The following is a 26405-nucleotide window of genomic DNA, read 5'->3' as shown; positions in this document are numbered from 1 at the left end:
GTGACTTGCCCCCCTCACAATTAAAACAATATAACAAATACAAGTGTAGACAAGATGTATCAATTACAATTTGAACTGTCGAATTCAAACAAGCACTTAAACTGACTGCAAATAGTCAAAAGTGCAAAGAATGTAGGACCTATGCTTGTTGCCCTAGCTGTTTTTGCAACATGATAACATTTATAATCAGCTTTCTCAGGTTTAAAAATATACATGAATTGTACAATAACAGTCTGATAACATAATATGAAAACAAAAGTCTTCAGATAAAGCAAACTCTAATTTGTACTATTTCTTGATATTAGCCCCCATTTAGAGCATGGGGTATCTCTTATATTACCTCATTCCAACAATCATATAAGGGAAAAAAGAGAATTATACTACAGAATTATGAATTAGGCTCTTTTCCACTGCAGCATTTTCCAATAAAAAAGCAGAAGTATTTACAAAATCTGAGCATCCTGCATAAATTTACTTTCTCATTAACAAATTTCAAACAAAAATAATTTATATCTCAATCATCACATAAATACCAGATTACTAAAAGTTTTGCAGATTAGACTAATCCTCACCAAAAGTGTTCCATTTTTTTGGGTTTTTTGCCAAGGAAATAAAAGGTTTTCTATTGGTTTTCTAACAGTGACAATATAAAGCATGCAGACAGCCATGAAAGTTCACTGTCTTTAACAGATGGCAAAACACCCAGCAGAAAATTCAATATGCTATGTGACTGCACATTTGACCTAATAAAGCAAACCAAAATGCAAATGTTAACCTCTCGATATTTGCCCAGAGGCCAACTGATTAACAGGGCACAGTGTGACATCTCCTGGCAACTTTTAGGTTCTGCAAGAGCAGCAAATAGATGGCTAAAAAGGATACAACACCCCTGCACAGAGCTGATATGATATAAACCCATCAATGATAAAACATGTTTCCAGTACAAATACACCTTTCATTTCCACAGAGTTAATCAAAAATACTTTATTATTCTCTGTTGCAGCACACATACTTGCAAGGGTTAATGCAAAGTTCATGAGAACCTGAAGCTAACGTAAACTCAGTACATGTGCATGCTACCCCTGAGAAGTCATTTCCCCCTTCCTGGGTGTTTCATGTCTCCTTTTAACACTTGTATAACTTGGATTCTAGGGCTTTTTCATAAAAGCAATTTTCACTGAGCTCTCACCTGGCTCCTCCTACAGCCAAACCAAGAGCACAAAAGGGGCAAAAAGTTTGAGGATACAGGCAAGGCCAACCCATGCCACAGCAAAAGTCTTGCACCAGATTGCAGTGACAGCATAGCCCCAAACACAGATCAACAATGCAACTTGAAAGCAACAAAGATTAAAAACAAAATCAAAAACCAACAAAACCTCCAAGAGTGCAAATGTCTGGTCCTCCTCCAGCCACGCAGGTTAGGTTATCTTATTGTGCCGAATCCCTGCTGTTCTACGACCAATCTTAACAACCAAACAGTAGTACTTGTCAGAAAAAATACTGATAAATTGTTGCTAAATTACAATGTTTCTGCTGATTCAACTTTATGGATTAATTTACAAGCAAACACAAGAAAGAAACTGAGACTCTAAGGCCAGCAGTGTGAGGGCAGGAGATCAGATCAACAGTGATTGCTGAACAAAACCCAAGCACAACCACTAGAGGTTTTGAACAGATCAAGTGCTCTAAAAGCGTGGATCAGAGGTAGCAAACCTCAAACTAGTATCGGTATAGAATTATATCTACGTAATAAAAAACAAATATCTAAAACTTATGAATACAGGTAACCTGGGATTAAAAATTTAAAAATAAATTGAAGGAAAATACTTTTCTGAGAATTACTACCAATTACCACCTCCAAAAACATTCATTTGTGTAAGAAAAAAAAAAAAGAAAAAAACCCAACAAAAAAAAAAAATTTCTGTAATAGTTTCAAAACCCAGGTACATTTTCAAGTTATACTCCATTTAATTAATTTTCTTCATATATTTACCTTGGCAGATCTTCGCTCATCAATAGGAAGAGATAACCCCTGAGTATATGGATCTACTTCATCAGCAGTCAGATAATTTTTCTACATTAAAAAAAAAATTTAAAAACATTCAATACACTTTACCAAATTTTACTCATTAAAGAGCTGTTAGGTATTACATTTTCTCAAGTAATTTCAGCAATTTGATGAAATAAAGACTGAGACAATCTTTACATTCTGAAAATGTAGGATGTTCCTGGAACACATAAATGAAGTGAAGTCAAAGAATGCAGGAAGTAAATGTCATTATCAAGTTTTAAGCTTGAGTTTGAAAGTGTTTGTCACTTCTTCCATGTTAAACTATTTCCAGTAGTATGTAAGTTTTATTAAAAAAACCATTTTTATTCAAGAAACCCCATTCAGTTCTTCTGTAGCACAAACACAAGTGTCTGTACAAACCTAAAAGGAATCTTCCAAGACACTTTCTTACTCAAGATGAAAAATTGCTTTTCTAACAGAAAACGTATGTCTTCCTCTTATTTTAACAAATGGAATTCATGCTAACAGTAGCACACCTCTATCTCAACAGTGTTTCCCACACCAGCAGTGCCCAAATTTTCCAGGATAATGACCCACCATCAAATCTTGTCATTCTTTATGGGCCATCAGCCACTTTCAGAGCAGAACTTCCCATCACAACCAGTAGTTGTTGCTCCACATAGATCCCTGGAGCATAGCTTGGGACCTGGGCTGTGCAGCAAGTCAAACTACCTGCTCTTCAAACCAAATACCAGTACTGGTGCAGGCTAGGGTCCAGGTCTAGAGGGTTTGTCATACATCACTCCTTTATTAAAATCATACCCAAGCAATTTCTAGTCAATCATATGTATTATAAATCTTATGAATAAAAAGAGCATCTATTTGTATGTCATAGGCTGAATGGTGAGATACACATGAGTATTTGACAAGCACTCTTTTTCACTATTTCACAAGCTTGTAAGTATTTCACAAGCATTGCTCTCTTTGGTTATCTATGTTGCAATGCAGCCTAAATGCTGAGAGGAATATCAAGAAGTAAGAGCTCTACCTGCTCCAGTACAAACCTACAAAACCTACATCATTATGATATTTCAAACTAGATACTAAAAGATTTAAGGAATATAATAATCATGCAAAGATATTCAAGCACCAAGACAACTAGATTTCTATGGAAAACCAAGTTATCTCTATTAGGAAAAGTAAATAAATTGTAATTCTCATTTTTAAGTAATTCTTTGCATGCTTTTTGAATATAGCTCTAGAGATTACCCCTAATCTTACAAACATCTTTTCCAAAATCAGAACCTGATATGGAAGCTGCATTTTTCCACATAAGTTATTAACAAGTTATTAACAAAATAACTTGTATTATAAGGTTATTAACAAGAAATTACCACTGTGAGAACTGCTAAAAATTTCACCGGTTTTCTTTAGGTGGGAAAAATAAATTAGAGATTAAAATTAGAGATTACTATCTTGGTTCTTGCTCAGTCCTTACCATCTTAATATAGTTAACATGTACTAGACCAAACACACAAATAAAAAGGCTTTGTAAACCTTGAAGTCCAGAGAGAACAAAACACTAGAAGTTAATGTAAAAATTATATTATTTGGGTGGTTTGGTTAATAATTATGAAACATTAAGTTTTAAAATTATATTCTAACTTTGAAAATACTCAAAATTATTTTTGGAGTTTTAAATTAATCAAGAAACAAAAATTACATAAGGATGATTTTGGTTAGAGGTTAAAAAGACAGTTTATTCTGCTGTTGCTGTTGCATGCTAATATAGACAATTTGTATCATATGCATGTTATTCAAAGCCCCAGAAAAAAACAGCAGGCAATGTTTCAACCACATTACCTCCTGGTCCTTTACTGATATTGCTCAGTATGAGCAACTTGGATGGACAGCATTAAATTTCAAAATTATAGATACACAAAAGTATAAAAATATTTTAAACATTAAAATTAGTTAAACAAAACTTGTAAAAATAACACCAGAGGTATTATTTTTTCTTCATGATGCTTGTTTGTATTCTTGCATTCTGGCCAGTAGGTGCTAAATAACTGCCTCTACTGCTTCCCTAAGCACCACCGATGAGTGGAGACAGAAAAGAAAAAAGCCCTGACTCTGGTTGCGATTATATATTTTATATTTATGTAAGTTACTATTTTATTCTAGCTTTATAAAATATGTATACCAAGAAATAAAAACCTGAACTCTTACTATCTACATAACTGATAATCCCTGAAGCAAATTGCTAGTAAAATAAAAACTACTGTAGAGCCAGCATTAGACAGCAACAATGGCAACTGCATAGGGAAAAGTAAATCAACAAGTGTTTAAAAACTTATGAATGGAAAATAATACATGTAAATAATCATTTTGCAGAAAGCAAGCAATGTTGTTAGTCACAACTAATCACCACAGCATGCATAAATGCACAAAGCACAAATAAAAGTAATGATTTTTTAAATTCCAAGAGCATCAAGTTTTCAAACAAAGCAAAAAGCAACTAATTTGAAAGAAAAGAAAATAATATTAAAGGCACCCTACCTTTCTTTTTGCCTGTGAAATTCCCTAAAAATCAGGGAAAAGATACTAATCAAAAGGAGTCTTTGAGTCAAAAATATTTGACTTAACAATAGATACTTCCTTTCTTAAAGCAAATCCATTCACTCATTTTAAGAACTAAAGACACTGGTAAATAGTATTTTTATAAAACAGAAATTATTTGGTTTCTTATTTTTTTCTGATTCATGCAGAGCAGCTACAGAATATTTCATACATATAATTTCAACTTTAAATTTATGGTGACATTTAGTAAATAATGTTAAGCAGAACATCAAAGGGTTTTCTTTCTAAACTTGAAAAGAAGCTGTCAAATGGAGTCACACTATTTACAGGGATAGTCTTACCTCAATTACAGACCATAGAATATATAAGTACTTCAGGAAGTAACAGCTTTAAAATTCTTAACAAAACAAAAAACAAGGAAGAAGCAAAAACAAATAAACAAAATATTCAGAAAGAAGTGTACTAAATCATATGTAGTCACATGGCAACGATATCTGTAGAAGCCTAAAATACATAAACAAAATGTTTTGAAATTACTTGCACTCAAGTCTTCAAAATTAGCCATTGCTTAGAATGAATGCCTCCTTAAAAACTTTTCTACAGATATTTTCATTCAATTAAATGTGAGAATAATTTTAAGAGACTCACTAAAGTCAAGCAACCAGACAAGACACTTTACCTGAGAAAGATACCGCCTGTAATCTTGTCGAAGTTCCTCTTTGAGTTTATGTTTTTTTCGTTCATATTCTTCTCCAAGAGGCAAACTCAAGCCATAGTCACCTGAATGATGTCATTAAACATGATGTCATTAAACTTAATGATGTCATTAAACATCATTATCTACTATTCTGCATCAACACAAAGCTAAAGCTATGTCTGGATTTTTATTAGAAACAAGCAATTAAAAAAAATTAACCATACAACCAGTAATTACACGACAGCTGAGAAGAAACACCTTCTCTGTATGAGCAGTTGGGTGAAAAGCATAGAAAAATAGACTAGTATTTGGATAGCTTTCCTGTCATCCTTTGACTTTTTCTTCCCATTACAAAAAAAAAGCAACATAAGCTGAATTTATTTGAATAATGTACATATTTCTTTTGTCCATATATGTTTCCAAAGAAATCTCCTTTGACATGTGGGCTTCTAAATTATTCTGATATTTTAAGCTGTGTTTACCACACAATAGAAAACATACTTCTCAAATGAAAGCAACAGGCTATTTGTTTAGCATGTGAAAAATTTGTTTGCTCCTACACAGCTAGAGGGAATCTGGCCATGTGATAAAAAAAATCATTATTTTTCTTTCCACCACAGTATTTTTAATTGTAGTAGACCCAAAACACATAAGTACTTTTCTGAGACCACTCATAAAAGCTTTGTTCTCATAACAGCCGCACTCTTAAAATATAATAAAATATAATGCTATGCAAGCTGTTTGCTGTTCCCAAAATACATTTCAAAGTACTTTATAAGAAACATCCTCTACCCCAGAAGCCCATCTGTGCAGTCACTTTCACCACTCTCCACAGAGTAGCGAATTCCACAAAATGACACAACTAGTGACAATGATTACAACCGGAAGTGAGTGTGTGTACTATTATTATTTCATATTGTTTCTCTAAAAGCATTTCTACATCTCATGATCTATGCAAAATTAGTAGCATGGGGTAAAAGAGAAGAGAGAGATATTCAAGATTTATTCTTAGATCAGTCCTGATTTATTGTAGGGTAGTTTGTTTGGCCTGGCTCAAGATACATACTGACTTCCTCTATCCTCATGAGCCAGGAAAAGAGTGTAATAGGGAAAAAGTGGCAAACAGGAGTCAGCCTAATATTCAGACCAGAGGACCCAATACCTGATTAAATATCTCCTATGCTATTCTGAAACAGCCTGCAGAGTCCAACTGTTAACCAAAATCTGCACAGGACCTTCTTCTCCAACCTGCAAGTTCCTTTTTTCCTAATTTTTGCACATATTTAAAAAAAAATAATGTAGCATTTCTACTTCAGAAAAAGGGTTATAAAGCAGAATAGAATACAGAGAAAGAAATAATTTGTTTCAGCTACTTGCTCTTGCTTTTATTTTATGCCTAAATACTGTTGAACTAATTCTAGGAAACCCAGAAAAAGATAAAAAGCAACTAACAAGTTGGAGGAAAGATTCATTCAGTAATTTCACAGATGCCACTGAAAATCAATACCCAAAAAAAAGGAGAAATGGAGTGAGAATCCAGTGCTTTGATTCAAATAGGTGAAGTGTTCAAACAAAAGATAGTTGAAAATTAATTTTGTTACAAAGAACTTTTTTTTGATCACCAGAAAAGCACTCAGATAAAAATTATGGGTAGTGATCTGGGGGATATTTGAAAACAACCCATTTCAAAAACTTACTCTTACAGAGCCTAGCAGAGCAAAACCACTCCAGTTAACATACAGTCAACCTAATTTCATACAAACTTTGTCCAAATTCTTCTGCCAGAATAAGAGATGCACCTTCTTTTTAATTGTTTTTTTACTTTTGTTTATTCTGTATTTGTTGTATCTATTTGCCATTTCACATTCTATTAACCCCAAATAATCACTGACAATGACTGTTTTTAAATGCTAAGATTTTAAATGCATTTTTACATAAACATTTCCATGTATGTAATGTTGAGAAATAACTACAACTTTATTCAGTCTGAATCTCAACACTACTGCTAGAACTATAGAATATACTTAGTAGACACCAAGGAACAAGTCCCATCTGATTTAATCCACAGGAAATTACAGTGCTTTAAAGCAGAGCAAGCCAGTAATATCAGCAACCATCCATTTCAGCACCTAAATGATAATTATAGAAAGTGCTGGGCTTGGCTGTGGTAGTTAATTTTCCTCATAGTAGCTGGTATGGGGCTGTGTTTTGGATTTGTGCTGGAAGCAGTGTTGTTAACACAGGAATATTTCAGTCACTGCTCACTCAAGCTTCCTGCTTCTCACCCCATCCACCAGCAAGACGGCTGGGAATCCACAAGGAGTTGAGAGGGGACATGGCTGGGACAGCTGACCCCAGAGCATAGGGCTATTCCATTCCATATGGCATCATGCTCAGCAGCAAGACTAGAAGGGAGGTTGGTGAGATCTGCTGCTCAATGACCTGGGCACCAGTTGGTGCTGCAATTATTTCACATTTGCATCACTTGTCCTTCTTGAGTTTTACTCCTTCCTCTTTGTTCTTTTCCCTTATATTACTTTCTTTTTTCAAATATTAAACTGTTTTTCTTTCAGCCCATGAGTTTTTTCATTTTCAACCTTTCAGTTCTCTGCCCCCACCCCACTGGTGCAGAGTGAGCAAGTGGCTGTGCTCAGCTGCCAGCTGGGGTTAAACCACCCCATGGCAACCCCTACTTTTTCTTTTCATTTAAGATCACCTGAATGCCCCCCATCTGTAATACTTCATTGTGTTAGTATAATCCAGGTGTCAACAGGTCAAATTTACAGTAACGAACATGACATGACATGCAATTATAGCTCTCCAACAAGAAATAAAACTATTTTAGTATCAATAAAGCTTAACTGTTTGGTAATGACCTGCCACAGCCAGTGGCATACTATCTTTTGTGTTCTGCTTTCTGTATCTTATGTTTCCTCAGTCAAGAAAATAATTATCAGCACCAGCAGTAACATGCTGAACCAAATAAAACTGACAAAAATATGTGATAGATATTTATTCAAGTGCTGCCCTCTAACCAAATTAATCCATTATCACTTCTGGAGGCAAGGAATATTCAATTACCATTTCAAGTACTTTTAAGTGAAGTTTTCCTCTAAAGGTCTTTGAGGAGCTTGCCTTGTTGAAGGCTGGAAGTTCTATTTATACAAAAGCCCCATAAAAAACATGTTTTACTTATGCAGCTAAGGCCAGTTCAGACCCATAGATTCACAAGCTCAAGCTCCATCCCACTAGAAGCTGCAAAATTACACCAGAATCACAGTAGGCACAGTATGAAAATTAATTATGTACTAACCAAAGTGTCTATATGTGAAAGAAAATAGTTAATTATCAACAAGAAATAGGACACAAAAAAGCTCTAAATCTCTCAGGACAAACCTGAGCCACACAAGTGTAGCTAGAAAAAACAGTAGTGCCTATGGAAGAGAGATGGAAGGACAAGTAAGAAAAATGAAGAAAGGAACACTATCACACTTTTCCAATCAAATGTCACAAAGAACACAGAGAAAAGAAGAAAAAGGACAATATATAAAGAAAATAGATATTGAGCTGGTAGCCACATCAAAATAAATCTAACCATTTCACCTGGTTAAGATTTCAATCAAAATTAAGTACTTGTTCTCTCCTTGCACAATTAATAACGATATTGTAACAAAATTACAATAACAATAAGAACAGTTTAAACTGCCTGAAAGAAACAATTTAAAAGAAAAATTAGTTTAACTGTGTGCATCTTAGCCAAGTTGGACTAGGACTCTCAAGAGGCTGAAAGAAAGAGGCCCTGATTCCCTGGATTGTACTCTTTTGTAGTGAAGTCCAGATGAAAAATGGACTTTCACAGATTTTGCTCCACCCAAATACAACAGGAAAGGACACATCACCTATCAAGGACTGGCAAGCAAGCTTTTTGGGTTTTTTTTGTTGTTGTTGCTGTTGTTTTGGTTGGGTTTTTTTTGTGTGTTCATCTGGGGTATTTTTAGTGGCACTACCTTGCGAGAAGAGACAGCTTTTGGCATATTTTCCTGCGGAAAAAAAAAAGAAGAAATCCTAGCTACAAAAAATTTCATATAATGCCAAGACTTTTGTAAGACTGAAGAATTATTATGCACTTGAATTACAATGATCATCCTAATGATTAATGATACAAAGCAGTAATACCCTTCCAAAAATTGTCAAAGGTAATTAAATGCTACTTAAATCTAGAAGACATAATAAAAAACAAAAAATATACTGTACCTAAAGTGTAGTTCTGTTGACTATTTGGAGGTATATTTTCTTTAGCCATGGAGATTAACATCTTGCTAGTTTCAGAAAGCTTCTCTGATTCCTTATTCTGAAAACAGAACAAAATGCCTTAATGTGTCACAAAGTAGAGGAAATATCACACAAAATAACAACATTAGTGATGTAATTATTAGCAGTGGAGAACAGATAGTTTTAAAGTAATGCTGGATTAACACATTAAAATTACTAATAGGAAAGCTGTGATAAGAACAGATTTTTTTCATCATTTGCCTTTAATGGAACAGAAATTTTGAGGCTATTTATACCTTCCATTCCCACTACAACATCCAAGCTCTGGAATGGGCAGAGATCAGATCCCTGCTAATCAGCTTCCCTGAGGAGGGGTGAAGGAGTAATAAAAATCATGTACAAAACTCTTCTCACTTGCAAAACACAAATCTTACTGTGTATGCCTAGTGGCAAACAGGTTTTTAAACATCTACAAAAAGATATGAAGTACTCAAGTTGGAAATTACTTGGAATAGATAGATCTTCAATATATTCTTTAACAACAAATACAGGTTTAAGAGCACAGTAAAGACAAGCTTCAATCAAGACTTTGGCAACAGAAGCATTTAAATTCAGGAAAGCTTTTTAATACTCTTACCCTCATTTCCATGTAAGGTGGATCATTTTCAAGTTCTGCCTTATCTTGTGCTAACTTGGCCTTCTGATCCTCAATAAATTTTTCTAAATCATCCGCCATCATTTCTAGGTTACAGAAAAGACACAGAACGTGGCATTTACATTAGAACCTCAAAAATTTAAAGCACAATTGCTCTTGCTTAAGACAGCAGTTAAAAATAATTAAATTTCTCCTGCAGAACCACAAGCCTTAAGATATTTGCTGGGTCAACAAAACAACTGACTTGCAAAACCCACCCATGGAGGAGACTACCTGATGCTTCACCAGAGAGAAAATTAAAAGATTCCAGATTACAAGACTGGAGATACTTATCTAATCTTTTTTCCTAACATGGTTGAAGTGTTTGGGAGTTGCTTGTTTTAACTGCAAGTCTACCAGTGACTCTTCACTACACACTAGCACAAGCTTACTCCTTATGAACTACAAAATCAAAATTAGAAAACACATAAAAGTAAACAGGATGAAGGAATCATTAGAAAAAAAGTACAAAAAGTTCAAAATACCTGTACAGCCTAAAATAAGGACCAAATCACACAATTAATTCTGTGCTTAACTTACAATCATGAGAAGTCTTAAAAATAATCAAGCTTCCTCAAAACAAAACATAAACTAAAAAAATAAAAAAAGCTCACAAAATACAAGCATAGTGCTTCTGGGGTTGGAGCCAACAGTACCTACTTTCTGTACCACTAAAATAGCAGACGCAATAAGAATAGCTATAGGTCTAAAATAATCCCAAAATCAGGGATATGAGGAAGCACTGACTGAGAATTAGACACTGATCTGTAAGAAAACATGTAGTGAGGAAGAGCTAATTACCTCTCTTCCACTAGTTGCGTACCTTGCATATTAAACTGGAAGTCCTTCCGAGCAGAAATTTTAGCACCTGATTTGTGGAATTTAGTGTATATTGCTGCTTTCAATAACCTCATAATAAAAACTGAAGTCAATCAAGTTCATGTCAATGGAATTGTACTGAAGTTGAGTTAGACTAGTCGTATCAGAACTAAAAATACTGCAAAGCATACCAACTACTTATAGAAAAAGAAAGACAAACCAGCAAGAATGACTGCATACAAGCCTACTCATCCTAATCTCTCCCCAGCATTTTCACCAACTCCACTGGAGAAGGAGTTTTACAATACCAAGCTTACTGGCAAAAAAAAAAAAAAAAAAGAAAAAACTCAACTTAGATTCCACACTTAAAAGAAGCATAAAATTAAGAAAGTTATGAACCTCAAAACACTCCATGCAGCTTAAGCAAAAGGATTGCTTATGCAGGTTCCTGAAAAATCCCATCACATCCACTATCTTAATTAATACGGCAGGTTTTTTTCAGGCTAATTCACTATCTTTAGAAGTGAAGTATGAAGTAAACAAGAGGCCAGTGATAAAACTATATTAGAAAGCAGTTTCAGGAAGAGGACTGATGAACTTAAAAACAGCAACAAAAAAAAACAAACCACCAGCTCAAAGATAATAAGGTAGCACATAGGTAAACATAAAAATAATGTGTCCAGAGAAACTGAGATAAATTCTCAGTAGAAGCAAAATGGAAATAAGAAAATGCACAAATTCTCTATGATAAAGTGAAGTAAGTGCATGCTAATTTAATTTACAGAATACATTTGTTTGATGTATTCCTTAGAATGTAATCCTTTGAACTTTTTATCTTTTTTATTCATAATATAAAATTATAGTATTTTTACAAAGGAGGCAGAACTAGGCCAGCCCATTTACAATTCCTAGTGATAATACAGGACAATCAATGCCAAAAATAAATCTCCCCCATCTGATTTGTCCTAAATCTTTAATCTCATTAGTTTTGCACACTGATAAAGGATAAAAGAAATCTGAAAGAGGATAAGTTCCTAGGCATGGTAAATTTTATTTAGCCTATTAGGTTACATAACAATAATGATAAAATGTTCTGAAGGGGTAAAACAACTTGTCATACTAAAAGAAGGTGGTTTCACCACCTACCCAATGCTACACAGTCATCAAGAGGAAAATAACCACATGTAGGAGGCACTGTGAGAAGCCTTTCCAAAAGCTCACTGACAGTAACATCTGTATTTCCTATCTCTATTTACAACAGCATTTATAAACTCCAGCACTGTTTCCAAATCACTGTATGGGAATGGTACCAAACTTACTCTGAGAGCTGGCATAAGGAAAGGAGTCTTTTAGTGTATTTTCTAACTAGCATGAGGAGTACAATTAATACTGCAGCATTCTGCACTCCTATCATATTGCTCAAAAGAGCAATATAGTAAGTTAAAAACCAAAGACAAAACAGTTACAGTTAAACTACACAGGGAATTCGACTGGTGTGAAGAAAGCTGGCAACTCCAGGCCTTGGAGAATACTAAGCTGACTAATGCTACAGCACTGTTGATTCAGCTACCTTTAATACAGCACAATTGCCTGGAAAATTCTTACCAAATTCTTCACATAAATATCTAGACATTTTATGTCTTAACTTCCTTCTACCTGTGTTGATCTTCTTAAAATACTCATGAATGCAAACTCTATGAGATAAGCAAAAATAATACATTATAGCAAAAAAGAAAAATTTCTTAAGTTAGTCTAAGCAAAAGGGTGACAAGCTTCAATGTGACACATACACTGTTAAGTTGCAAAAATATACCAGCATGCAAGCAAATACCCTACTGAATATTAGTCAGTTTTATCATCTACTGTACCATGCGAAGAGATCATGACTAATCACAACAAAAATAAAGAAAGAACACATTTCTATATGAGACAAGGGCTACCACAGCCCTCAGGAGTGCAGTAAACTATCTTGGAAACGACAGCACCGAACTCACAGGGAAATGTCAACTTCATACTGACTTCCCATGACTGCACAAACACACTGAGGCACAGCCTGACACTATAGCACCAATTCAGAGCAAAATCATTTATTTTCAGTTTAGCAATACATTTTAATTCTTTTTGTGCATGTCTAGATCCTTGCAATTACTAGTTAAACTAGCAGATTCAAAACCAAGCTGGGACACATCACTCCATGGGCATGTACAGAGCATGAAAGGAAAGTCAGAATATGCTGTAAACACTTAAAAATGTATCCCTATGCCCTCAAAATTATGAGGTGTAAGCATATTTCTCTAGCTTTCTGGAAAAGAGAGTATTTTGTAAAAGTATTTCTAACAAATTTTTGATAGGATGTAGCTATCAGCCTTTCTTTAGCTCTTGCTAAAGAAAGATAATTTGTATTCCCAAAATAATGCATTCTACTAAGTCAAATTCCATTAATCATACTGCTCTTTTATATTCAAGTACTGTCTGAAAATGTCCCATAAAAACATTTTTACATACTTTTTCTTTCAAGAAGATTTTAGATTTTCATAGCCTCTTTTCCTTATTCAGAGTTTTCACAAAAGCAACTCTGAGTAATTAGAGTCACCTAGGTAGACTTCAACTTAAGCAAACATACCAAGCAATAGAAAGCATGCAGATATTCAAGAACACTAAGTCAAGTTTGAACAGGAGATTTTTATTGGATCTATGCCCAGAGAGAGTTAACAATGTATGTCTTTCTATTCAAGGTATCTAAAACATCTATGTCCATATGTATTGTATGCACTATATTTACCTATGCATTTTGTAACGACTTTATCACCTAAAGCAATGTTTACTGTATCCCATTTTAATCTTTCCTTTCCCCTCCTAATTGTTCAGGAAAACACACAAAATTTAAAATCAGCACGTGCAAGTAGATTTCATCTCTTCTATGCCACCATAATATTGAAATATCAGCAGGAGCACTGGCAAAAAGGCAATTTCTTATCCACGTGAACTGCAGCACAGGTGGCAAGGAGGGAAATGCTTTAAAAGAGCAACTATATGCCAAGTTTAGTAATTGTACTTACAAGTTATACAGCCACTAATTGTGTCATTAAGAAACACTGTTAAAAGTTTAACCCGAACTTCCTGAGGAATTAATACTGACTGCTTCTGTACCCTTGTGAATGGCACTTAGAATAAGCTACTGCTGCCAGAGACGCGCTCCCTGTACTTTTCTTTAAAATTCATTGCGGAAAAGCACAGATTCAAGGGTCTGGCCGTTGATAAATAATAAACTCTTGACTAAAGCAATGCGATTTTTTCGCAACTGAGAAGGCAGTCTATCCTCTGAACAACGAAGCAACAAGTTTGGCGAGTTACTTTCCCTCCACTACAGGGCTTATCTATTTTTTAGAGTACGTAATTTGATCCAAAAATACACTAATTTCGAAAAACTTTCAGACCCAGGAGATCAGGTTTATTTCTGCGAGAGCGACAGCTCGGGCAAGCGCCTCTACCCCGGCCTGCAGCGCTCGCCTCCTCACCTCCCTCCTCGGCAGCACCTCTGGGGCACTCCCGGAGGCTTCTACGCGCCGGGGAGCAGCTGCGGGGCGGAGATGCGACACTCGGGGCTCGGCCCCTTTCCGGATGGCGGCGCCGTTGTCAGGCAACGGCCGCACAAGCGGCCCCACCGGAGGGCCGGGACCAGCCCGGCCGAGCCGAGCCGAGCCGAGCCCCGCCGGGAGCCCCCACGGGGACCCCCAGACCCAGCGGTGCGCCCCCGCCCCGTCCCGCCGCCCAGCGAACGCCCTTCGCGCCCGCCGCCGCCCGCTCCGGGCTGTGAGCGATGCTGGCGACGGAAGCCCCCGGCGGGGCTGCGAGCAGAGTCCCCGGGCGCCGCGCCGCCCCCGCCCGCTCACCGGTACCGGCAGCCACGGCTCCGTCCGCGCCCCGCGCGTTCCTGCCGGCCGGAACGCGGCGGGCGGCGCCGGCAGCGCCCCCCGCTGCCCCGGAGGGCGGCGCGACCCGGCTGCCGCTCCTCCCGGGCGGGGAAAGGAGCGGAGGGGAGGCGGCACGGGCGGGCTCCCCGGGCTGGGGCGGCGTACGAAGGAGCGCAGCGGGTCACCTGGTCCAACCTCCCTGCTCCGGCAGGGACACCCTACAGCGCGTGGCGCAGGATTGCATCCACACCGTTCCTGAGTCTCTCCAGCGAGGGACACTCCACAACCTTTCTGGGCAATCTGTTCCAGTGGTCGGTCACCTGCACAGGAAAGCAGTTCTTCCTCATCTTCAGGGCGAATTTCCTATGCAACAGTTTTCTTGCCTCTTGTCCTATTGCTTGACACCTCCCAGCAGAGCGCGGCTGCATCCTCTTGACGTCTTCCACTTTAGACACTTATATACATTGATAATGCCGCTTCTCGGTCGTCTCGAGGCTGAACAGGCCCAGATCCCTCAGCCTTTCCTCGCGAAAGAGACGCTCCCGTCCCTTAAACATCTTTGTTTACTCTCCGCTGGACCCTCTCCAGATGTTCGTGTCTCTCTCGTACTGAGTGGCCCCGAACTGGTCACAGTAATTTAAGAAGCACAAGTCAATAAATAAATGGATATAATAGAAAGGCCTCCGCCCGGCCGGGGTCGCGTTTTTGCGGTGCCGGTTCACGGGGCGAGCGCGCCGGGCCGGGCCGCGTGCAGAGCCGGGCGCGGCCGCAGGGGGCGCAGCGCCGCGCGGCCGGGCCTGCGCGGACCGTACCACCCTGCGAGGTGCCCCCGGCCCGCGCTTGGTTCCGCCGGCGGCCCGGGGCGGCGGTGCGCGGCCGGGAGCGCGGCCCGGCCATGGCGGCGGCGGGCAGCGGCGCCTCCGGGAGCGGGATGGCGCAGAAGACGTGGGAGCTGGCGAACAACATGCAGGAGGCGCAGAGCATCGACGAGATCTACAAGTACGACCGCAAGCAGCAGCAGGAGATCCTGGCGGCCAAGCCCTGGACCAAGGAGTGAGTGGCAGGGGGCGGCAGGGCGGGCGGGCGGTTTGGGCGGTGAGGAGCGGCCTGACGGGATGGCTCTGCCTTCCCTTCCGCGGCCTCTGCCTTGTTGCAGCCACCATTACTTCAAGTACTGCAAGATCTCTGCGCTGGCGCTGCTGAAGATGGTGATGCACGCCAGGTCCGGCGGCAATCTGGAGGTGATGGGGCTCATGCTGGGCAAGGTGGACGGGGAGACGATGATCATCATGGACAGCTTCGCCCTGCCCGTGGAGGGCACCGAGACCCGCGTCAACGCGCAGGCCGCCGCCTACGAGTACATGGCTGCCTACATCGAGAACGCCAAGCAGGTAAGGACAGGTGGCAGGGGGTTCTGACCGCCCCCCGTGGAGATCCTGTGCCTCTTGTGAGCTTCAGGAACATACCTGGGGCGTTCCAGGCTTCCTCCCTCCCCCAGAGAGGAAGTGCCTGCCCGATTGTCCTGTCTCTCCTCAAACATGGCAGTGAGAACTGTCAGCAGCACGGAACGCAGGGGCCTGTAAACATTTTCACATACATATTTCTCTGACTTACAGTAGGTCATCAGAGGTTGGATACGATGATCTTGGAGGTCTTTTCCAATTTAATGATTCGTTGGAAAGTTGTGCATTCTCCTTCCCTTTGAAAATTACTTTCATTGCTGAGGAAGTGTTCTTATGGCTGGTGGTTGTGCAACATAGTGTGTTTCTAAAACAACCGATACTTCTTTCTAAAAACAGTATGCAGAATTAAATATATGTGTGTGTGTTGGACTACTTAGTATTTATAGATCAGAATTATGACATTTATTCTTACCTTCTGAGGTCTTAGTGTATGGTATGCTGCTCTGTTCCATTAAAAAAGACGTTTGTGAAGAAAATGTCAGTGAAGGAATAAGTAAGTTTCAGTGAAAATTAATTATTCATATTTATCATTTGGAAATTTAGATGAACTCGCTTGTCTGTTTTTCGTCTTTGTCACTTTCTATTCAAAGAGCCATGTCATATTAAAGCTGACTATACAGTGCAGTTCTCATGTGCAGAAAGATAAATATAACTGTGCTCTGTGGCTGATATGTAAACCAGCACAGAACATCAGAGCACTTCCTGATGTGCTTCTTCCAATACGGGGCAATTCTATGCTAGAAATAAGAGTTGAAATAACTTTAACTCTCCAAGCTCAAAGAGTTTTGATACCCAGTTGACGCATTGATTTTTAAACCAGCTAAAATTAGAAGCCCTTTACATACTAAGTGGATATAACAGAGGAGTATTTGGGTTCTTTTGGAGAGTTGGACTTATGTTCATAGCCATAAATAAAATTGAAGATATGGAAATGGATGTGCATTAGGCTGAATCATAACATCAGCAAACAGTAAACATAATGCAGAGATAATTATGTTCTAGAACTCTTGTTGCAAAAAGTAGGTAACTTGAAGAGATGTCTTTGCCTAAAGATACAGTCATGCTATCTTTAAATAAAGATATATTCATAGAATCCCATTCTTAGGTAGAAATACTGAATTTCAAAGTGGTAAGTATATAGCTTAAAATTATAAACAGCTTGTCTTATGTTTAAAACAGTCCAGGTTTCTGTAGGAGTTCTTATGTGATAGGAAATGTTTATTTCCCCATTGTTTATGTTGTTCAGTTTTGTCTGTAGTTGGTTTCACAATTTTGAAAATGAACTTGTGTGCAAATAAAAGAACTCTACTTTCCTGGTGCTGTGGCAGAGCTTTCATGCTGGCTGTTTCATATTTGATTTTGGCAAGCACTTGTTCCTGGAATATTTCTTTTTATCATTAGGTGCTAGTTAATATGCATCCTCCTATAGAAATGCTTTATAGATGCTGCCGTTCCATGTAGTTGCTTTTCCATGGACAGGATCTGGCCTTAATGTAGTTTAGATGTATCATTTGGCTTTGAAAAATAACACACGTTCTTTAGTGTTTTGTTGGTGTTTGTCATGCAAGCTGTGAAGAAAATACAAATATTCTTCACCAGTTAAAAAATACAGTAGGCAATTCATGTGTTTTGTCTCATTACCAGAGCAGCCAGTAAACAGTTCCTTAGAGAGGATTACAAAAATGAGGTTCAATGGGTGTTTATTCTCCTTGGTTTTTTTTGGCTTTGCTCCTTTCTCTTCCAGTATTTTTAGAGATAGCCAGCTGTATTATTTGGAAACTCCTATTTTGAGGTTTTATCTGAGAAAAAGTTGTCCAAAACTCATAATTTGGCTTTTAAACCAGTCTCCAGGCAATAATTTCTGTCATTTCTGGTGTTTAAAAGCATACCTTTGAAGTAATTTTTTAAACCTACCACTGATCTCATAGTATGTCCCTGTGAGATATGTTACCATACTAAAAAATTAGTTCTCTACTGACGTTCCCTACGTTATATGAGGTTATATATACTTGTGTTATATCGCTAAGAAATTTCTCAGCCCTGCTGAGCAGCTGCAGCTCACCATCCAGCTGTGTGGAACCTCTTCTGTACTCCAGCTGTCACTGAAGAAGGAGCCCCAGGCTCCTCGAAGGCCTTTGTTCTGTGGCAGCAGCTGTAGGAGAGAATGCCAGTGTTACTCATTGTACGGTTTCTAGGGAATATTTCCCCACGCGTGGAAATTCCCGTTTATCCTGCCGCGCCTTGCAGTGTGCTGGAAGTGCCGCTGGAGGGCAGGCGGTGCTTTGGGAATGGAGCTGGACGCTGGGGCTGTTTCCCTTCCCTGCTCTTTCTTAGGTCGGACGCCTGGAAAATGCCATCGGCTGGTACCACAGTCACCCCGGCTACGGCTGCTGGCTCTCGGGGATCGACGTCAGTACCCAGATGCTTAACCAGCAATTTCAGGAGCCCTTCGTAGCAGTGGTTGTAAGTACTGGCTGGTGGGTGATAACCCTGCACAGCACATCGTGTTGAGGGGAATAATTTTTGGATTTCTGTCTGTTAGCATTTTAGTAGTGTGTACTTTGTATTATGGAGGTGTTGGAGCCACACTTTAAACTGGTGCTGCTCCTGCTTTGCTGGCCAAATACTGGCCAAACCAGTAGTGTTGCTTGCCTAGACCATTTTCACTTCATTGTTTCAGTTATGGTATAGTTCTTAAGCATAAGGGGGTTTTAAGTATTTAGGAAATAAGGAAAATTAGTTTGAAAAAATAATTCACTGAAGGCTATTGATATTCACATCTTTTTAGAGAGTCTCATACCAAAAGAAAAAGTACTGTTTATGACAGAACTAATACAGTTTGCATGAATTACTGAAATAAAATTGCTATAAACTTAATTTAAGCCTGTAATAAAATATATGTAATGAGTATTACCTGTATTTCTGCAGATTGATCCAACAAGAACAATATCTGCAGGAAAAGTAAATCTTGGTGCTTTTAGGACATATCCTAAGGTAAATAGTTAAAATTATCTAGTGTGTGAATACTGAACTGTCTTTATATGATTGTCTGAGTTTGGTCTGCTGTGCTGTACTGAATGTTCATTCCAAAGGAAGATGTGCCTGTACGCTGGTTACTGCATGCCTTTGGATATTGGATTATGTTTATAAAGGTCGACTTCAGGTTTGGTTTTCATAGAGTTTTGGCAGTGTTAAATCAATTACACTGTCCAGATTGTGGAGCTGTCCTAAAATTATGTAGCTCCCTATAGCTGTCTTTTAATGGATATAGTTGTAGGTAGTGTGCATCAAAATTGTTTTATGTTAGTTCTTCTCTGGTATTTTTTTTGGACCTAAAACCAAATGTTAATAGGATGTTTAATATGTCATAATTTGCTTTTCATTTTAGAAGAGGAAGGTTCAAAACTACCTGCTTAACTTTTTCAAATAAATACTATGAATCTTCACAAACTAATGTACAAAAAAGTTAATTAAACAATATGGGTTAGGCTTAAAACTAAGAAATCACATCACTATTGGAGATGTAGGTCTCCAAATGCATCCTCTAATATACTTCTGGCTGTGCTATTTAATTTCAGTCCAGTGAAGTTCGGGTGTATCTTTTAAATACCCAGTTATGAATGACTCATCAAGAACTTCAGACAGCCATCCAGTAAAACAATTACCAAAATTAATTGCTTAATAAAAACTAAATTTTATAATTAACATAAATGATTGTGAGAGGTCCAGGCATTATTTTTGTGTTGACAAAAACTTAAGTTATCTTAGAACAGTTTGTGATTCAGGAGAACATTCACTTCTGTGAGCAAAATTACTTCATAAATTGAACAAGAAGAAGAATCCTGTACCTGAAAACCAAATCACATCTGGAAAATGCACATGAGAAGTATATTTTTAGGGAGTTATCACAGTTGACTGCAGGCAGTTCTTGCTTAGTCAGTAGCTGTGAACGGCACCATCTTGACTAAACAAGTAACTGAAAGTTTTAGGTGTCTCTAAGGCATATCCATGGATGTTCCTTCCCTCTTTTTCAAATCTTCCCTCAAAATTTCCAATAACAGGTAGAGAAATACTGTCTAAGAAGAAGCGTGCCCTTTCTTTGATCTAAGAAATTATTTAATCATAGCTTGTCATTTGAAAAAACTCAACTATGACCACTGATTTGCTTTTGATAAACCTACAAATGTAATGACTAGTACAGCTAGTAAAGCCAAATGTAAACCTGAGATCCAAGAAAAGTTCAAATTTCAGACTACCAGAGGAAATGTAATTTTCTCTAGCCAAAAAAAAAAAAAAAACCAAAAAAAAAAAAAAACCACTAGAATTGCATAAAATAGAAGCTTTGTAAGTTTAGGCATTTTGAAAAGTCTCAGAATTACTGTGTAAGTTTTGCCATTTGTTAAAATTTTAGGGCTATAAACCTCCGGATGAAGGTCCCTCTGAATACCAGACTATTCCACTCAATAAAATAGAAGACTTTGGTGTACACTGTAAACAGTAAGTAATAAAAAACCTACTAACTTTGTTTTTGTGTGTGTGTATTTAGGTTACTGATTCATTATGGAAAAGTAAATTTCGTGTAGTGTTTGAAATTTTAAAGTTCACTGTTGCTTTAGTGCTTTTGTTTTTGTGAAAAAAAGAGTTACTGGCATTTATCAGGAGACATTTTAAGGAAGACCTGTGCAAAGATAAAGATGAACCTAATTAAAAGCTTTAACGGCTGATTTCTGAACATTTTTAAGTAGAGATGCCTTGTTGGGGCAGGGAGGAGAGGGTCAGATGTCGATTAATCAGCAGGACTGGGGAGGCTGTGATCCCACTGCTCTTCTCAGTAGGGGCAAGTGTTATGCAGCTCCTTTTCTTCCATTACTGGGAGTGTTAATTTGTAACACCACTAAAGTCTGGCTTTCAAAATAGGTACAGTAGACTGTAAGATTGTTTGCCTGTTTGTAACATTTACTGCTGCCAAGCATTCCTCAGGAAATTAGAACTGATACATGCAAAATTGAAATCATCTGTAAGTTATTACAGTATTGAAGAACCCAAGCATGGAATAGGTTGTTAGGAGAATAATTTTTAAAGTCTTGCAATCTCATTTAACAGAGCACAACAGTTTGTGTGGGTATTATGTATTGAATCTATATATTAATTACTTATAGAAGATCATACAGAGAATTGGAACTGGCAGTAACCTTAAGTGCTTTGAATTTTTGAAGGTATTTCCTGTTGATAAGGGATTTTTGAGTTGCGTGTATATTTGGATGTGGCAGTCAAGAAAGACATGTTTAGATGGACAGTTATTTTGTTTGCATGTTTGTTTTTAAAGGTATTATGCTTTAGAAGTCTCGTATTTTAAATCATCTTTGGATCGTAAATTGCTTGAGCTGTTGTGGAACAAGTACTGGGTGAACACTCTCAGTTCTTCTAGTTTGCTCACTGTAAGTACAGTTGTGTGCACTGATTCATTAATGAGTCTGAAAGCCAGGCCCTCTGCTGTATAGATCTAAACCCCACATTAAGAATCTGTCTGAAAAAACAAGAAGGGAAGGTTTTCTTAATCATAAATACTGAAATGTTCCTCATAACTGCTCTGTAAAAGTAGAAGGTGGGAATAACACATTTGATTTTACTGAGTTCTGTCTGTACACTTAGATTTTGTCTTAAATACTTTTTAACCTTGTATCTGTAGAGCACTGCACTGAATAACGGTGTTTAATAAGTAAACACTTAAGAAAAAATAAATTACAGAACTATTAAAACTAGGTTTACAACAGAAACAATACAGGTAGACCTTCAGTGTAACAGCTGAGCATCAAAACCTTCCCTCTGCAGAAGCCAGTTTTTTTTTTCTCTTGGTCAAAACCAACTTATTTTTACTTACTCTTACTTAGCTTAGGGCATGAATTTAAAGTAATAAACCCAATTCAGGCTTTAGGGATTGAGCATTTTTCAGATGTTCAGCTTCTGTTCTCTTAACCACCTCTCATGTTCTATATCACTTCAATATCTGCTACAGATTCAAATATGCAGAATTATACTTCTAAAAATGTTTCTCAGATTTGGTTTATTTTCTGTATAAATGCTTGAATTTATAGCTTAAATTTAAAATATTTATTACTTTCTCCTAAGAATGCTGACTACACCACTGGCCAAGTCTTCGATTTGTCTGAAAAATTAGAACAGTCAGAAGCTCAACTTGGAAGGGGCAGTTTCATGCTGGGTTTAGAGACTCATGACAAGAAGTCAGAAGACAAACTTGCAAAAGCAACAAGAGACAGGTAAGATAACACATCCATGTGTTCTTCATGTAGAAAGTATTATTTAGTTTTAAACTTTTCTCATGCCTGTAATTGTCACCTGAGACAATTAGAAATAAGAATTAGGTTATAGATAGAAATGAAAGTCTCCAGAAGTCCCTAGTTGTTTTTGAAAGTTAAAGAAAATCTTGCCTCTATTAAACCTATGAAGAATTTTTAATTTTAGAGGGTTTGGAATAAATTTAACTCTAGTTTATTAAACAAAAAATTGCTGTAAAATTCCATCAGTATCTGGCAAACAAAAAAAAAATGTTTTCTGTCTAATGCAAAATTGTAACTTTGCTAGAAATTAGCATGTTTTTATGTGCTAATCAGGTTAAAACTAACAGTAAGTAAAATTATGGTATAGAACATGATTTTAAGAACTAGTGTTAACAGTCCAGTAAGTATTAGTTTACACTTGTCTAATACTTTTACTAATGTAAAAATTATGAATTCTTTTTTTTTTCATATTTCTTAATTAATGTATCTTTTTTTAAGAAGTAAGAAGAGGTAGGGTTTTTGTTGCTGTTTTATGTTTTTAAGAAGTAGCTTACAGATATTCTGGCCTTTATATTTTGCTACCCCACCTGACAGCAAATGCTTGCTCTTGTAAGTTAACAAACTTCTTATCATTAGGTGTACAGCATTATTTTAAAGAAGTTGTAGTATTTTCCCTCAGTTTTCCTTATGTTTATTGGTGATTAGTTCTGTTTATTTTGAGCTTTGTTGAAGCTTTAAGTTGCTTCTCAGTAATACTCACATCTCTTTCCCAATTATATATATGCTTAGACTATATCATGTTAGTGTCACCATTTTTTCAAGTAAAATCTTTTAACAGAGGTTAATAATATGTAACAGCTCATAGATCTGGGTTGTTCAAGTACATTGTATTTGGCAAATTTCAGACTTTGAAAACCAAGAAATACTGCACTGTAAATGGTGGTACAAACTCAGGTCCATCTGTGGAGAAGGCAGAACTCACCTGCATGCATCTTGGGAGTATTCTGAGTGAGATGTAGTAGTTACATTTAATAAGGAAACAATTATGTAGAATTCCTTGGAACAGAGTGCAGAAATTGAACAAAATCTGGGATATTTGCATTTGCGTGTTTTCAGATTTTGGGGGTTTCTGTCCCTCTTCTCCATCACTTTATCTTGATAACAGAACAGTTTCCTGGTATTCTCTACCCCTGACACGACTTTGTTTATTTTTCTGAAAAGTTAACAGCTCTTACAAGTTTTCTAACAAACACCATCGAGTAGGAGGGTGGTTGACTTTATAACAGTTAACACTCATTTAGCCTATTTCAATTGCAGAATACATTTGCAGTGGAGTTAATGCTGTTGCTAGCTCATGGCAGCAAGGTTACGTGATACCTCCCAGTTCCTGTAGGAAAACAGAATAGCAATGCTTTAAAGTGATGAGGAGGATGGAGCTGCTGATAAGTTTGCATTGCTGTTTGGAGTCCCATAATACTGACTGCATTTTATTTCCCCCTTACTCTCACATGCTTACAGTTACTCTAAGAAATAGATCTCTGATCATGCTCCTACATTATTTGTTGCAGCAGTTCTAGGTATTTTTCTGTAGTGTTTTTATTTAATCTTCATCAGTAGTTAGTTTATAAATTGTAAGGGATTGGAAGGAATTGTTTTTGTCAAAAATTCTGGCTTTCCTGTGCAACAGAAGCTACTATAGTTCCCAAAACAGAGTGTAACACTCCGTGTTATGTTTTTCTTCAATTAGTGATCTTTCCTAAGAGAAGAGACAGTAGAAAGCCTGTGCAGACACAATTAATTTAGGATTGTGTTCTGCCTGTGCAGGACAATTAATTCAGTGTCACCTAAATTACTCTGAAGAAGTAAGACTGCAAAGATCACTAAAGGATTCTTAGACATACCTGCTTTGGGAAGACAGTGCTCTAAAGCATTAGCTTAAAGGTGCTTACACTGGGCTGTATGATAAGTTCTGTTACCGTCCATGCACATCTCTAAGCCATTTTCTAAGGGGACGTATGTATTAGCCAAGTTGTGCTCTAAGTCAGCTTGCTTTCCCTAGGATTCCTTTATCTGTCTAATAGTAGTTTGTCCCTATTCTCCATGCCTTCAGTCCTGATTAATCTTTTGCATTTGTACAGTCTGTTTTTATTTGTTAGTTTGACACTACATTGCCCTACAGCAGCTATTGGGGAAAACTTGTATCAGTAGGAATCCTCTCATCTCTTTTAAGGTTTTGCACATTCCATATGTTGACCAGTAACTGATTTGTTCTATAAACTTCTCTTTAATGTTCTATGTAAAGTTTCTCAGAGGAACCATGGTTACTGTACTGGGCTTGGGCAAAGGAGATAAGGTAGAGAGCAGTGAGAGCCTGCAGGTATTGATAATATGAGCTGATAGCTCCATTCCCCGAAGGATTTTTTTTTTTTTGTTCAGATGACCACAGAGCCCACTTGTTATTGTTAACGTAAGATGTCACAAATTGCAAGACAGTTTTCTGGAATTGGTCTTTGTGTGCATAGTCAGTTTGCTTTTTAAGTAACAAAGAGGTATTGGCAGCAATGGCTAAATTGCTGTATATGACTGTTCCTTTCTGGACAGTTTTTAAGATTCATGGGGTTATGGGCACCCTGAACTTCCAAAACAGCTGGAGATCTTCAAATAAAATGACAGTTCAGTTTTTGTCCAACATTGAATTTATGCTTGTTTTTCAGCTGCAAGACCACCATAGAAGCTATACATGGATTGATGTCTCAGGTTATTAAGGATAAACTTTTTAATCAAATTAATATAGCTTGAAGTGCATTACCAGATGATATGTATCTCCAAAGCAGAAAATACCATATTTTCTTTTGCTTGGACTTGTTCAGTTTGGGAAATGAAGCTGAAGTGGAAAATTATTCATTTAATTTGTAGTACTTTAATATTTCCCACCTGTCTGACCAGTTTTAAAGAACAAAATGTTCCAAAATGTAGTGCAACTTTTTGTTCTTTATCATAAAACCAGTTTGCAGAATTGTTCCAGAGGAAAATAAATGTGACTTACTGGATTTTGCTCTTAGATATTTATCTCTACTATTCAACTGCAATAAAAGAATTTTGAAACTAAATGTGCGTTTTGGGCCTTGATATTTTTGGCAAACGTTTATCTTCTCTTACTCTTTTTCTTATTGTTCTGTGGAAAAGTTCTGTCTGCACAGATTAGATAGGTAACCTATGTAGTGTAAGTAGTTTGTTTCTCAGATTTTAATATCTGTGCTTAATTTTATGAATTTTAATCCCACTTGTCTATCTTTCAACAAGTTATTAAATTTAATGGAGCCTTTCCTGATCGAGGTTTACTGGTTCAGCCAGAAATAGTTTCTTTCACAGTAATGAAACATTTATGCATGGTATTACAGTATTTTGCTTATAGCTTCAATTCATGATGGACATTTTATATTTCTAAATAGTCAACTTTTGACCAGTTCTCCAGTGGAACTCATAACATGGTTAGATATTATTTTTCTCCTGCTCACCTTCTATTGCTTGTCATAAGTGACTACTTGTTGCATATAAAGGAACAAAATGAAAAATTGCCTTTGAAATACGCACTAGGCTAATTTCAGGCCACAGATACTAAATGCATTAATCATAATTTCTGGCTTACAATGTGG

The 26405-nt window shown here is 37.4% G+C and overlaps 2 protein-coding genes across 43 annotated transcripts in view; one reads left to right on the top strand and one right to left on the bottom strand.

Moving 5' to 3' along the window:
* The window catches only part of CSPP1 (centrosome and spindle pole associated protein 1), a 61902-nt gene extending 46167 nt beyond the window's left edge, over nt 1–15735 (bottom strand). For 12 of the 42 annotated variants that reach the window (XM_085572167.1, XM_085572168.1, XM_085572169.1 and 9 more), the window contains exons 1-7: nt 15238–15735; nt 10198–10301; nt 9543–9639; nt 9188–9328; nt 5271–5371; nt 4571–4594; nt 1994–2074 (exon numbers count right to left, since the gene is read on the bottom strand). In XM_085572167.1, coding sequence (XP_085428293.1) covers nt 1994–2074; nt 4571–4594; nt 5271–5371; nt 9188–9328; nt 9543–9639; nt 10198–10301; nt 15238–15415 — 726 coding nt within the window. In that variant the 5' untranslated portion in view covers nt 15416–15735. Of the gene's footprint in view, nt 1–1993; nt 2075–4570; nt 4595–5270; nt 5372–9187; nt 9329–9542; nt 9640–10197; nt 10302–14591; nt 14720–14966; nt 15120–15172 lie in introns of those variants that run through there. The other 30 variants (XM_031504039.3, XM_077783354.2, XM_077783359.2 and 27 more) reach the window with 20 other exon arrangements.
* A 119-nt stretch (nt 15736–15854) lies between these two features.
* Nucleotides 15855–25859, top strand: COPS5 (COP9 signalosome subunit 5). The gene is made up of 8 exons (XM_021555599.3): nt 15855–16040; nt 16144–16378; nt 18785–18913; nt 19379–19444; nt 20862–20947; nt 21777–21888; nt 22580–22728; nt 25464–25859. The coding sequence occupies exons 1-8, from the start codon at nt 15883–15885 to the stop codon at nt 25546–25548; spliced, it is 1020 nt and encodes a 339-aa protein (XP_021411274.1). The 5' UTR covers nt 15855–15882; the 3' UTR covers nt 25549–25859.
* Nucleotides 25860–26405: the final 546 nt, after the last annotated feature.

This window comes from Lonchura striata, chromosome 2, assembly GCF_050655825.1.
Source record: "Lonchura striata isolate lonStrDom1 chromosome 2, ASM5065582v1, whole genome shotgun sequence".
Taxonomy (NCBI): Eukaryota; Metazoa; Chordata; class Aves; order Passeriformes; family Estrildidae; genus Lonchura; species Lonchura striata.
This window is presented reverse-complemented; position numbering and strand designations above follow the sequence as displayed.

What these genes read in the sequence shown, in the direction of transcription:
- COPS5 (XM_021555599.3), top strand. Translation starts at nt 15,883, where the DNA reads ATGGCGGCGGCGGGCAGCGGCGCCTCCGGGAGCGGGATGGCGCAGAAG. An exon ending in ACATCGAGAACGCCAAGCAG is followed by an intron (nt 16,379 to 18,784) that starts GTAAGGACAGGT and finishes GCTCTTTCTTAG; the next exon opens with GTCGGACGCCTGGAAAATGC. An exon ending in GCAAAAGCAACAAGAGACAG is followed by an intron (nt 22,729 to 25,463) that starts GTAAGATAACAC and finishes CTTGTTTTTCAG; the next exon opens with CTGCAAGACCACCATAGAAG.